The sequence below is a fragment of the Callorhinus ursinus genome, unplaced genomic scaffold (genome assembly GCF_003265705.2).
Source record: "Callorhinus ursinus isolate GAN/ISIS: 27379988/994484 unplaced genomic scaffold, GSC_fseal_2.0 scaffold3, whole genome shotgun sequence".
In the NCBI taxonomy this organism is placed as follows: domain Eukaryota; kingdom Metazoa; phylum Chordata; class Mammalia; order Carnivora; family Otariidae; genus Callorhinus; species Callorhinus ursinus.
Genome location: NW_027397065.1, coordinates 16,750,274 through 16,764,445, shown reverse-complemented (window position 1 = coordinate 16,764,445; position 14,172 = coordinate 16,750,274). Strand labels below are relative to the sequence as shown.

The following is a 14,172-nucleotide window of genomic DNA, read 5'->3' as shown; positions in this document are numbered from 1 at the left end:
TATTCCCTTATAATGGCCATGTGTTCTCTGTCACTGGCCTCATACTTCCCCCCCCACACCACACTATTGCTGTGTTAACGCCTATTCTTCTTTCACCTCCAGTTTCCTTAGAGAAGCTTTCCCTAATCCACCTCACTAGGTCACAAATAAACACCTAGTATTGGCTTCCATAGCACCGCTGTACATCTCCTTTAAAGTACTTATTAATGATATACTTGTATACTTTTTGTGTAAACTATCTGTCTTCCCTACTAGACTTAGTTTCATGGGAGCAGGTGTTTTTGCTTACCACTATACCCCAGTACACAGGGAATGGCATAAAGCAGATGCCTACTATCTGTAAATGAACTAACTAAAATATATGGATTGATAATATATATTGCATTTTCTATGTATAACAAAACCTACAATTTTTATGTTAATCATCACTCCTGGGATAAGAGAAGCCTGAAAACAACATCATCTCCAAAAATATACCACAGCGAAACCTACAGGAGCTAGCTAATCTTTACTTTTTTAAATTTTTTTAAAATTTAAATTCAATTAGCCAACACATAGTATATCACTAGTTTCAGATGTAGTGTTCAACAATTCATCACAATTTTTAAATCATAATATGGACAACATCCTTCTGGCTCAGGACAGGAAAAAAAAAGGACTAGAATAATTAAACATATTAAACATGCACTCACTCCAGGACTTCTTAGGTACTCATTTAGTATGTTTTAGGTCAAGTCCAGGTGATTCTCATACACTACCCAAATCCCCAAATTAGAACCACCAATACTCAGCTTACATCCTGTACTGAGTAGTTTCATTTTTATCTTTTGGGTATACAATTATCACATTTTAACATGTAGTTATACTTAATTTACAATCTAAATAATTGACGTTTATCTGTTCAAAAGCCAAAGTGACTTTTTTTTTTTTTTTTTTGGTCTTCTTTTAAATTCTCAGCATTCGTGGAACTATATCCAATGCTAAAGATATCCCTGTCTTACTATACAGGATAAATGAGTTAATTCTACTCTTTTGTAAGGAGCTGTTGACCCCATGTTGAAGTTCTCTGACTACTGTGCTTTTTTTAAAATACCTTTGGTTTGTTTTCATAATTATTCTTGGGTCTTCTCTATTGGCCTATCAGCTACCAAGCTCTGTCATTATACGACCTTGACCAAGTGCAGCTCTAAACAGAAGACTCCCCCAACAAGGTATCCTGCCACTGTTCATCTCCAGTAAAATGTTCACTGCTAACGCCCAAAGGTTAAAAAAAAAAAAAAATCAAATGCACGTTCATCTATGTTTAGGATACTGCAATATTGTTTACTCTTGATAGATCCTTTTTCTCATCCAGTTCCCTACAATTCAGTACATACCATCAGTTCCTGTGATAGTTATGCACTGAATTGTACTTGTCTCCTATTTGATGGTATACTGGTAGACAGCCATAGGTGAAGTAAATCCTAAATAAGTATTATATAACTTAGCTAGGAAATGTCCTGTAGGAAAGTGCAAAGCACACAGCTCCCTTGTTCACCTCTCACCTTGGCCTTTTCATGAATTTCCTGGTGTTCTTTTTCAGGCACTAAAGCTTGGGATATGAGGCTTGATAATTCTTCTGACCTACACTTCTAAGAATTCAGCATGGAATTATCTCCCAACCAACTTTATTTATTTTTTATTTTTTATTTTTTAGATTTTATTTGTTTATTTGACAGAGAGCAAAAGGGAGAGAGCACAAGCAGGGGGAGAGGTAGGCAGAGGGAGAGGGAAGAGCAGGCTCCCAGCTGAGCAGGGAACCCAATGCAGGGCTCGATCCCAGGACTTTGGGATCATGACCTGACCCAAAGTCAGAAGCTTAATGGACTGAGCTACACAGGAGCCCCTCCCAACCAACTTTAAGGTCCTATTTACAAATCAGCATTTCCAAAGTTCATTCTACCTCACCTCTTACTCTATGATCAACCATCCCCCTCCCCAGCAGATTTCTCTTACAATCTCCCCAGCTCCCACACTATCTCTAAACTTGTCAGACCTACCCACTCACCGATAACAGCTATTTTCAGAAGTCAAATGCTATATACACAGAGTATGGAGAGTATGGTGTGAAGAGGTTCAAAAAAATACAGTAAAAACTCCAAAATATATTACAAATGCAACTCTAGACATACGAAATTACTAATAATGTTAATAGTTACCTAGTGTGCACATATGTCAGGCCTGAGCCAAGCAGCTTACAAGCATTACCTAAGATAATCCTCACAACAATCCTGTAAGTACCTTCATTTTATACATAGAAAGACAGGGCTTAGAAAAAATTAAACTTAAAATAGTACATGGTAGAGCTAGGATTCAACACAGGCACTAGACTCCTAAGTCTGGGATCTTAAACATTAAGCAAGACTGTCTTCCTAATGAATCAAAGTAATTTTAACTGAGGTCACAAAATCAGCTACCAAAACAGTCTTCTGATCCCCAATACAATGATCTTATTTTACACCAAATAAATATATTATTTTAGTGAACTGCATTTTCTGGTTCATCCTTTCATAATAAAAAGTAATAACCTGGTAGCTACTTGCATTAACAAGTACATTTATATTCTGGTTAAGCCATCTCTAAGTTTTGATCACAGCAGCAGAATTTGCTTTTTGTTTATCCAAAAGGAAACCTTATTCTGCTTTAACAGTATCATGATTTTGTTTAGAGAGCAACTGGGGCCAGCCCTAAGAGATATATAATGATCGTAATAATTGGTGTAAACCAATCATGAAAATAGAATTTTCCTTTTGCCAGTCATTGTCTAGGGCTGAGCAGATAAAGCAGTTCAGACAAATGAGAGAATGGGATGACTCTAGCAGTGCGGTTTCTGGGAAAGAGTTTTCTCCGATTAAGAAAAAAACAAAAACATAGAAGAGAAGGCTTCTTTTCAGGCCCCCTCTCTTTCCTTTTTGAGACACTACTGTGTGGGAACAGAATTGTTAAAGCTGAGGTAGCCATCTTATGGAGGGACAAGGATGGAAAAAAAAAAACAGAATTCTTGATAATCTTACAAAATCACTGAATCAACTCTGAGTCTGCCCATATTCATAAGTAAATAACAACAGCAAAATATGCCTTTACGTTCAAGTCACTTTTAATAGGATATTGTATTACATAGAGGTAAAAATTTCTTAACTGATCAGAGCACTTAGCATCTTAGCTTCTCTGAGTTAGGTTGCCAATCTTCCATCACTCAAATGTGTATTTGCTTCTTTCTTCTTTTTAAGAATTTTTTAGGCAGGTTCTATTAACAATCCCTCCATTCTGAACAATCACCTTTTTTTTTCTTTGCAGTTTTCAATAAAAAACACAGTGCCACAAAAAAGTCCACTAAAACTTTTCAGTTTCATTCAACACTTGTTTTTTTCAGTAACCCAGTAGTCTCATCCCCATCCAGATCATAACCTTTTCATTTTTTTTTCTCCTCAGAGATTCAGCTGCCCAAATTCATGAACACAACTGTTTTTAAAATGGACTCCTCAGAGTCCTAGGTTTTTCAGTGGAAGTGTAGCTGGTTTCTACCACTAAAAAAGATGGGACTCTAACATTAAAATAATGCACAAGGCCTGCTATCACGGGACCTGTCATGCGGCCCTACTCTAAGAAAAATTACTTTGCCTACAAGCTCTTTTGAGTGGGTAGCAGCAGTTAATGGTGTATTCTACTGTGCAAAATCCCCTACTCTCAACCACAATATGACCTTCTGATGGGCACTTTTTCTAAGGGCTGTCAATCTCTAGATTGGATTGTGACTGATGATGTGGCCTAGTCGATAAAGATAACCCAATCAGAATATCTACCACAGGAAATCAATGTAGAAGAAAACACATGCACATAGGTGCAAACAAGAACATGAGACAATTTGAAGCTGTGATGGAGATTAATAAACTCATGGAGAGACTGCAAGGTCTACATAGTAAGGGGAATAATGGGTCACAGTAGCCCTAAATTACTAAATTACTTAATTTTTATTAAGAAAGTAAAAAGTAGAAGCCGGAATCTATGAAGTAGAAAAAGACCGACACAGTGAATGAGTAAGCCAGTCAAAAGCAAGACGAAAAAAGAGAAGGCAATTAAAGTTAAATTTTGTTAATTTTATATAGCTGCATTACTTTTTCAAGAGTTAGGATAGTTTCCCAATGGGTGTCAATGTGCATTCATTATGATGTGTACAATTTGTAAGAAATAGTACAGACTAAGGTAACCGCGAAAGCTTTATTTAATTGCTTATTATTTTCAGTATCATTAAGAATTTGTTTTCTTATTCTGTAAAATGCAAATTCATCCAAATGAAAAAGTGAAAATATGATCAATTAATCACTTTAAGAACTCACTGAACAATATAGAAGGAATGCCAAGTTTGAATTAAATTCAAACTGGATTCTTCAGCAGCTTGGACGCATTCCAGCTATATGACCTTTGATGTGCCGTATCACTTCATAAGGCAGATGTTACTAGTGCTCACCTAATCTGGAACATACACACACTCTCTCTCTCTTACTTCCCAGTCCTTCATACAATTAGGCTCCTTTCTAGGCTGAAGCAGTCAAAAGCCCCTGTACATTCTTTAGTCTCTCTTACCAAGCTCTGACAACTGTAGATGGCTCAGTCAGTTAAGCATCTACCTTCGGCTCAGGTCATGATCCCAGGGTCCTGGGATTAGGCCCAGCATTGTTTCTCCTTCTCCCTCTACCCATACCCCCACCACTAATGCTCTCTCTCTCTTTCTCTCTCAAATAAAATAAGTAAAAATTTTTAAAAAAGACTTAGAATGGTAGAAGGAGAAACCAGACTGCAACAACCCAGAGGAGCAAATGAAAGGTGTGGATATAAGAGCATTTCAGTGGAGGATACCTCTTCCCTCTCACCCATGCTATTCCCACTACATGGGCTTTATTTATATTCTTTCTTTCCATGTCTTCTCAAGGACCTTCCTTACCTCTCATTTCAATATTTCTTTTTCTATTGGCTCTTTTCCTACTATTAATATCTGAATATACTTCAATATTATATTCTTAAATGAACATCACCCCCCCTCTTATTCAATACTTCTCCCTGATGGCACAGCCAAAATTGTTAAGAGTGACCAAAACATATCCAAAGAGAAAAGTCTGATTGAAAATTAGATTCAGCTACAGGGAAAGTTCTTAGAGATCATTCATGTTGATTAGGAATAAAGATCCCAGCCTTCTATACAAATTAAAGTTTTTGCTGTATTAACTGACTGTCCAAATAGCCTTGTCTGTGGGAATGAGACTCCCAAGCAGCCTACTCCAACTACCTTAATCTCTTGCCACCATATTCCTCAAAGTTCAATTTCTTATCACAAAAAGCAGTGATACTCTTCCACTAGATGTGAAGCTCCTTGAGGAAAAGTAAGACATCTTAATTATCTTTTAAGTTCCCATACTTAGACTGTTAAGTCACTCAAACTTATCCAATACCCAGAACAGTTTATTAAGAGACATAATAGTCACTCAAACTTATCATGAAATGATTTGACTGAATTTAAAGGTAGCCAACACAATAACTTCTCCAACCACTTCTTTGCATAGTCCACATTCAGCACCATTTTACAAACATTCCCCAGCCACTGTGCCATAAATGCAAATGATTTACTGATGTGACAAAACAAAAATCCCCTCTGCCCTTGGGTTGCTAACAGGGCCCAAGGTGGACAGAGATCAGGGTAAATAGTCTCAAGCATTCACTCCACATGGATATCATTTCTAAGTGTGGCATGACATGAAAAAGGTCAGGAAGGGTTACCCTGGGCCTAATACTCCCAACGAATTAACCATTTATCTCCCAAAACTCCACACCTGATGAACATTGCCTAAGTAGAGAAAATCCTATTATCACATGTAGAAAAACAGAGTGGAGAGATAGCTTTTTAAAAGCACTCCCTAAAGCCAAGATTATTACAGGAGAAAAGAGACAAGACCAGTGGAAGAAATCATAAAATAGTAATGAAAGAAGAAAAATAATAGTCATTATCACTACTAAAATTCATTGAGTAGTTACTATGTGCCAGGAACTGTGTTAAGTACTTTGTATAGATTCTTGAAACAATCCTTTCTGGTAAATCCTATCATTTTCTCTATTTTACAAAACCTGGGCTGAATCTTAGATCTGTCATTTAACTCAGCCAAGGATATACAGCAAGTATACTCTCATGTAAAGCTACGGTTAGAACTCAGGGAATCTGACTTCTCATCAGGCTACACTGAAATGGGATCAGGACAGCATAATGAAACAGAGGTCAAGGCAGCAAAAATAACTCAAGAATTAAGTGATAAGTAACAAATGCAGCCAAACTGTTCAGAATAATGACTCCTCTGGTAGAACAAAGAACACTTGATAGTTTGAAGGTGATTAGTGACTACGGACAGATGGTCAAATTGCAGTACACTTTTTTAGCCAGTCATAGGAACTTGTACTTTAAACTGCTGGATTAAAAAAAAATATCTAGGAAGATGGGTATGAATAATTTATATTCCTCCTTGAAACCCAGAGCAAAGATGGATCAGGATCAGGGAGGTAAACATCTCTTGTTTTTGGTAACTGTATTCTTTTCCTGTTTACACTCATATTCCTTTATTGGTAGTATCTATATCACAATTAACACAGTCTGGTGAGGTAATAATTAGGATTGCAACCATCTCTGCCAAGAAGTAGGCCAAATTTATTTCTCCTTCCATGGAATTCAATTCCTGAACTGAGGGACAAAGAGACTGAAAATCACTGCATATCTATATAGTCGAAAGAAACTTCCGTTTTGGTTTCTTACCTCCTAAACTGCTTTAGTTCCTATTACTAAAACCTAATTCTTCAGTTACTCTTTGACTTTTTGAGATTAAAAAAATACCCTTTAGTTTAAGTTAGCAGGACCGTTTTCATGTGTTTAACCGAAATGGTGAGTGATACAAGCTGTAACCTAATCCTTTAATATTAGAAGGAAGCAGGAAAGGAAAATTACACGAGATGGACGAGGGATGTTATTTCTTTTGAAAAACCTAATAACTATTTTCCCTACCTAAACATTTATTTTCTCTGTCTGGTCAAACCTACTTCATTTACCAGATATCTGGGTATAAACACTGCACTTAGTCTTGGGTACAAAATAAGTAAATAGTCTCTGTTCTCATAGAGTTTCTATGAGTCTCCCAGCAACTTTGTTTCCCTGGATGTACCAGTGATACATAATCACCTTGACATTTTGACATCTGACCACAAAGCCACATTAGAATTTATAATATTTTAAGAGTATGACTAAACATTTGGGAAAGGTAAGTTTCATCTGTGCAAAGAATATCAATTCTTTAAGAATGTATACTTGTTAAATATATTTCCAAGCTCTGAGTCTCTATATAAAACATTCAATATATCCTACCTAGCTGAACAAATGGCAAACCAGAACAATTTATACTTGTTGAGAAAAATCCACTTTCCAATGATGTATCCACACATAGACTATAAGTTCCAAGAAGGCAGGGACTTTTCTCATCTTGAGCACTGCTGTGCTCACCACAGGGCCTACCACTAGCATGCTGTAATTGCTCAAGCATACTTACTGAATAAATGGCAGTGAGTAAATACATAAATGTTAAGTAGTCAAAGTATTCCCTATTTTTGCTTAAATTGAGTGATTTTCTATTGATGTCTTATGATTTTATAAGTAGTGCCAAAACCATAGGTCCTCTGGGAGTATAAAAAAATAAATTCTGTAACTGAGATTCTTGTTAAGTAACCAGATGGGAAAGATATCATTACCAATCCCACATTCATAATTCAATAATGAATTGCTCCAGGAGGAACTGAGGTAGAAATCTGTATGATCAAAAAAAAAAAAGAATTATGTATGATCAGATTAATAGAAGTTGCTGTAAAATATCACTACTCCCTGACTATGTTTAGGAAATAAAGAAAACCTTTGGAGGAGGAAAGGGAAGTAGGGGGTTGAGGTAGAATGCTAAATTATTTCAGTTTGGCACAGATACACTATCAATAAATGCTAAGGTTAACTCACTTCTTAAAAATAAAATTTGAGATTTTTAATATTCACAAAAACCATTATGTTTTAAACAGAAAGGTACTATACATATAATATTCACCTGATTTTTGTCCTAAAATAAGCTAGCCACCCTTATGTGCAGTATCACTTTAAATTCATGACTTTAAGTAATAACATGAAGCAGTATGGTAACTAGGCATGTTGAAAAAGTTCAGACAGGGCTGGGTTTCAATGCAGTTCTGCATGGCCTATTTATGTGCCCTTGGACAAATTATTTAACCTCAATTTCTTTACCTGTACAAGAATAGTGTTATTTATTTTCAAGGTTTTTGGAAGGTATTAAAATGGAAAATGCCCATGAAGTATGTGGCATTGCATCTGGTACATAAATAACTAACAAATGTTAGATATCTGATGATAAGTAAAATTTCAAAAATGTTTCAGTTACAAAGTAAGTTTCTTTTAAAGAAAACTAATTTAGTGTCTTAACCTATAGGTATAGGAACCATTAAATTAATATTGTGAATTTGCTAGAAACTAAGTTTTAATAGGACCTGGCTTTTATTACTTTTCCAGAGCATCCTGTACATTCTTTATTATCTATATGATTGTTTGATTAGTGTCTCTCCACTCCTCTAGTCTCTAAGTGCCATGGAGGCAGAAACATCTATTTTGCTCACATTAGATCCCCAGTACTCAGTTCTGAGCAACTGAATAAAATACTGACTGCCTGAATGAAGGCTACTATACTAAATTTCATGCTCATCTCCACTACACAAAATAGCTTTCTTTCCCCATTTTACATCAAGAGATATTAAACTAGAAACGTTAAGTGACTTGCTAAGATCAGAGAGGAAAAGTGTCAGGATTGGAATCCAAGCCTTGGTCTCCTAATACACCATATTGAATACAAAATGAAAAAGCGTCAGTGCCATGGCATGAAAAAAGAAATAATTCCTTGTTTTAAAGGCAAGGACCATTCTTCACAAAGTTATACCAAAATTGCTTTTATAACGATCAACATGCATGCTAAAAAAAATAATGACCCTGCAATTTTTTTCTTGCTTTATTGTGGAAGAATGCCCTACAGAGAGGAAGGAAATCTAAGTATTATTAATTGAGATCCTCATTCCTCCTTGTTCTATCAATAAGAAGCAATTACCATTAAATTTCCAAATCTTTACCATCTACTTATAAAAATATATAAAAAAAGAATGCTCATTTATTAGACAACTACTTATTCAGTGCCTATCATATGTTGTACATAATGTTCAGCACTTAGGATATAGTACAGAGTAAGACAGACAAGGAGCCTCTTCTCATAGAGACTATATATTTTAATCTTAGGAAGCCTACTCTTTTCCTTGTATATATTTTTTAAATTTCTACGGAGACAATCTAATTGTTTTTTGGAATATTTTCAGCCTCAAAGTGAATTATTATTATTTCCAGTCACATATTCATTATAACTCAATTAGATTAAAACAAAACAACTTATAAGTTTCATGGAGTTAAAGTATTTTACAAATAAAATATTCTCAGTGTTACCACCTAAGAGTTAAGGAAATGATTTTTGCCCATTCTTTTCCCCCGGCACAAATAAACTAATGTTGGTGTGCTGTTACACATACTTTCAAAGTGGAGAGCCAAAATGGGCATTCATCAAAATAAATAGTTTTTATCCCATAATCCTGAAGCAAGTATATGAGTTCTAAACACTGCCCAAACACTGTTGGCATCAATCAAGCCTGGAACATCAGGTAGCCAACTAAATTTAGGACTTGAACTGAATGTTCATATATCAGATGATGGTTAAAAAATGAATAAATGAATATATTAGATGCTGGTTAACTGATTAGGTGAAGTTTTTCTTAGCCATAGTTCAGAATTTGGCTGTTAACATACAATATGTTAGTGAGCCATCCAATGAAATCATACTGAAGACTGTACCCTTCCAAGATTTACAGAACTGAAGATAGAAAATCAATGGCAATAAACATTTATATATAAGATTATAAATTACGTAGAAGCAAAATGAAAAGATAAGGATCATCCCAAAAAAGTTATCATCAGACCCAAAATTTACAAGCATAAGAAACATAATACTCAGGGTACTCTGGATCTTTATAGGAACTATACAGATAGTATTAAATAACAGTGAGAAAAATAATTTCTGCTTCAATTTTCTTCAATCTTTATATCAAGAAGAAAGTCTCATATGGTGGCTAGCTATGTCTTTAACACCTCATGAACATGTTCTCACTTCCCCTTTAACAGAAAGTGGATCTGGATTTGCTGGCTTTGTGAACCAATAGTATCTAGATTAGATAATGCTGTTTACACCAGTGGTTCTCAAATGTTTTGGTCTTGGGATTCCTTTACAGTCTTAAAAATTATTCAGTACTCCAAAGAACTTATGTTTTATGTGGATTATACATATCAATATTTAATATATGAAACCTAAGACACATTATGATATTTATCATTTAAAATAATAAGTCCATTACATTTTAACATATCTTTTTAATGAAAAACTATACTGTATGGTGACTAACATAATAAAATAAAAAAAATATATACTTGTCAAAAATAAAACGAAAAAAGGTGAAAAATGGCACTGATAGAGACTTTTTCAAATCCCTTTAATGTCTGGCTTAAACAAACAGAACTAGATAGAAAAAGGAAAACAGCCAGGTGTTCATATTTTCTCCTGCATTCAATCATTTGCAATATGTTGTTTGGTTGAAATATATAAAGAAAATCCAGGTTCCCATACATATGAACCTGGAAAAGGGAGCAGCATTTTAATAGTCTTCTCAAATACTAGTGTTTTTTTTAATACTACACCAAAACTCCACAAGAGATAAAAACTACTTAGACAGTTGCTCCCTCAGCTCTTTTCTTGGCTGAGTCCTTCAAATAGTTATGTCTTGGCTCTATATGTCAGCTCTTCAGAAAGATAGTCACCATCTAAGCCACTTAAATAATAATCTTATTATAGATTTTCAACCTTACAATCTTACAATAGATTTCTTCCACGTCATCTTATTACATGGAATATTTAAATATCACAATTGACACCATAAAACGATTTTACTTCAGTAATAAAATGTATCAAATGAAGGTGACAGATAACAATAATAAATGTCATTAATTTGATTACATAATTCCTTTTCTACTTTATATGGCATTAAGTAGAATAATAAGTAGCAATCAATCATCTACTGATTCATAACCTGGTACTTAAACAACATAATGACCTGGTCTACTTAATCCAAAGGTTGATCATATGTCGGACCTAGACTTCTTGTTAACGGGGAAAAAGAGGGAAAAACATTCAAACAGACAGTGGAATTTATAATCATAGATATTAGACCCCATGGGACACAAGATAAATCACTTTATTCCTCTGAGTCATTTTCCTCACAGTTAAGGTGAAAGGTGTCATTTTAAGTCACCATAGTGTTCCAAATTTGAAATTTAAAGAATTCCATAATCTACCATTCTATAATAAGAATAGGCTCAAATGACTTATTTGATAAATTTAAACTCTTGAATGACATAGAACTATTATTTATAGATGAATTCATTTTAGAAAGGCTTTTTTGGTAAGTGAAATATCAAATTTACCCATTTACGAGTTCAAAATTTTGTAAATTTGAAGTCAGATATGTTTAGTTTCATTAGGTATTAAATATTTGCTCCAATATTAAAATTGAATATATTTGACATTTTTTTCTTTTGTTGCATAGGTTTTCCATCTTATCATGCAATTGTTAACATTTTGCACTGAAATACTTTGTGCCATGCAAAATGAGTGCTAAATCTTTCCGATTAATGGGGTACATGGCATAGACTGAACCATACAAAACTGTTACTTTTCCAGGTCAAAAACAGTGGAATGTGGGAAACGTCATATATTATAATCTAATTATTTATATGGCCGATTAAAGACCAATATGAGAAACTGCTCATAAGGAATAACTTTTCTTCTAAATTGTATAAATTTTTAAAAATTTTTAAATTTATAAATTTTAAATTTTATAAAATATCCATAAGGTCTTTCTGCACTACTATTAATCCAAGTAATACTAATTTTCTAATAAGTGAGAGTATTTTACAAAGAACTCTAAGTCTCACAGATGTTACTAATAGGAATCCTGTCCTTAGGAGGCTTGCATTGACAGGCAAAAAAACAAAGTACACAACAATATAGAGAGTAAAAAAAGGGAAGTATTAGAAGATAGTGTGGTCAATACAAGATTGCTTCGTCTTCAAGGAAAGTGTGCCCTTTGAGCAAAGTAAAGAGATTTGGAGGTGAGGTATTAATTTATAATTTATAAATGAAAGAGAGTAACTACTTGGTGGTTTAACTTCTTCCAATGGTACCCACAGGCTTTTAAAGACAAACATCACAATCGCACTCAGGCAGGCATCCCTGATAATGGGGGCAAGCAGGTGCAACGCCAGGTCACAGAAATCTGCCTTGCTAGGTCACCAGGCAGCCCATCCCAGGCCTGCAGGGGAAACTCATGGAGGCTTAGCCTCACCTGACTGTCCTGACGACGAAGTACACCAGCACCGCGCCGCTCACCACCATCAACACGGTCAGGGCCCGCTGGGTCATAGGCTTGTCGCCGGGGTTGGGGCTCACAGCAAGCCTCCCACCCACTGAGTCTTCTTCCCCCGCCTTCCCTCCGGAGTCTTCTGCTGAGAGCCCCGCCCGGGGGCTACTGCCATTGCTGCCCTCAGCGCCCCGCGGCCCTGCGGCTTGTGCTGGGGCGCCGCCCGGCAACTGGGCGGCAGTGGGGCCGGGAGGCAGGGGCGGCAGGGTCCGCGGCCCGCGGTCCGGAGGCCCAGGGTCCGGTGCGGCCTCGGCCGCCTGCAACAGCAAAGTCAAAGGCCCTCCCAAACCTGGCAGCAATAGCAGCAGCAGGAGGGCGGAGGCCAAGAGGTGGCTGAGACAGCAACTGCAGTGCGGGACCTTCATCGTCCCTGGACTGCCCTCTCACCACGCGGGAGCCGCCGGGCCCGCCGCCCTGGCTCCAGGAGGAACCATGGGCGCAGTGGAGAACGAAGAAGTGACCAAACCCTGAACTGAGGCCCGGCCCTGGCAGGTGGCAGGAGCAGGAGCAGCAGCAGCGGTAGCGACAGCTGCCAGGACAACCGGAAGTTCGTACATCTCAGCAGCCGGTGATACTACGGACGCTTTAGGTTGCTAACAAGTAGGAGCAGGCGCGTTCAATGACGTCAGGCGCGCACGGTCTTCTGCGCACGCGCCTTGCCAGAAAGAACGGACAAGCTCTGCGCTTTGGTCAGAAGTAGAAAGTAGGAAAGTAAGCAAAAGGAGGTTGTGTAAAGTGAACAGCAACGATGCTTAGGGAACCATGAGAGATTGGAAGCTCATAATTGAGTTCCTTGGTACAAAACTGCAGAAACAGCTAATCATTGGTCAAGACGAGCTTGACTTTCCCTCAGCTCAGGTATAAATTATGGACCTCTTTCTGACTGCCTCTAAGACTACCTCCCTTTCCTTAGAGCATTTACTTTAGAAACTTGTGATTGTAAATTCATTCTCTGTCCTTCTGAGATAGAAATACTTTTAAAAGTTCGTGCCAGTTTTACAACCAAGGGCTGTCTTTTTAAAAGAACATTTTTTTGAAATGTAATCAAAGAAGACAGCCACCCTTCTCTCTCCCAGTCCCTGTGGAAGGGTAGGAGAGCCTGACTCAGGCTCGCACCTTGTGCCAAATTGTAAAACTACCTTCTGTCACGAAATTAGGGTAAAAAGGAAGCATTTCCTTGGGGGAAGGCCAATTAGTGGTTTATGATGCACGCTACCCCAGCTTTTAAAATCTCCAGCAGTTTCCAAGGACGTAAGCTGGAATAGAGTTGTGACCTCTCTCTTGCCATAATCTTGAATCAAACCTTCCTTATCTATTTAATTTTGACATCAGTAACATGGAATTTTGGTTTGAGCGGATAATTAACAAAAAACGCCTGACCAGAACCAGAAGTTAACATTTTTTTCTAAAGATTTTATTTATTTTTTTATTTCATTGTTTAAGATTTTATTTATTTATTTGAGAGAGAGAGAGAGAGCATGAGAGGGGAGA

The 14,172-nt window shown here is 36.6% G+C and overlaps 1 protein-coding gene across 3 annotated transcripts in view; it reads right to left on the bottom strand.

The window, feature by feature from the left end:
• The window catches only part of FAM174A (family with sequence similarity 174 member A), a 34,734-nt gene extending 21,490 nt beyond the window's left edge, over positions 1-13,244 (bottom strand). For all 3 annotated transcript variants that reach the window (XM_025866841.2, XM_073888566.1, XM_025866842.2), the window contains exon 1: positions 12,607-13,244. In XM_025866841.2, the coding sequence (XP_025722626.1) occupies positions 12,607-13,046 (440 nt within the window). In that variant the 5' untranslated portion in view covers positions 13,047-13,244. The remainder of the gene's footprint in view (positions 1-12,606) is intronic.
• Between the last annotated feature and the right edge of the window lie 928 nt (positions 13,245-14,172).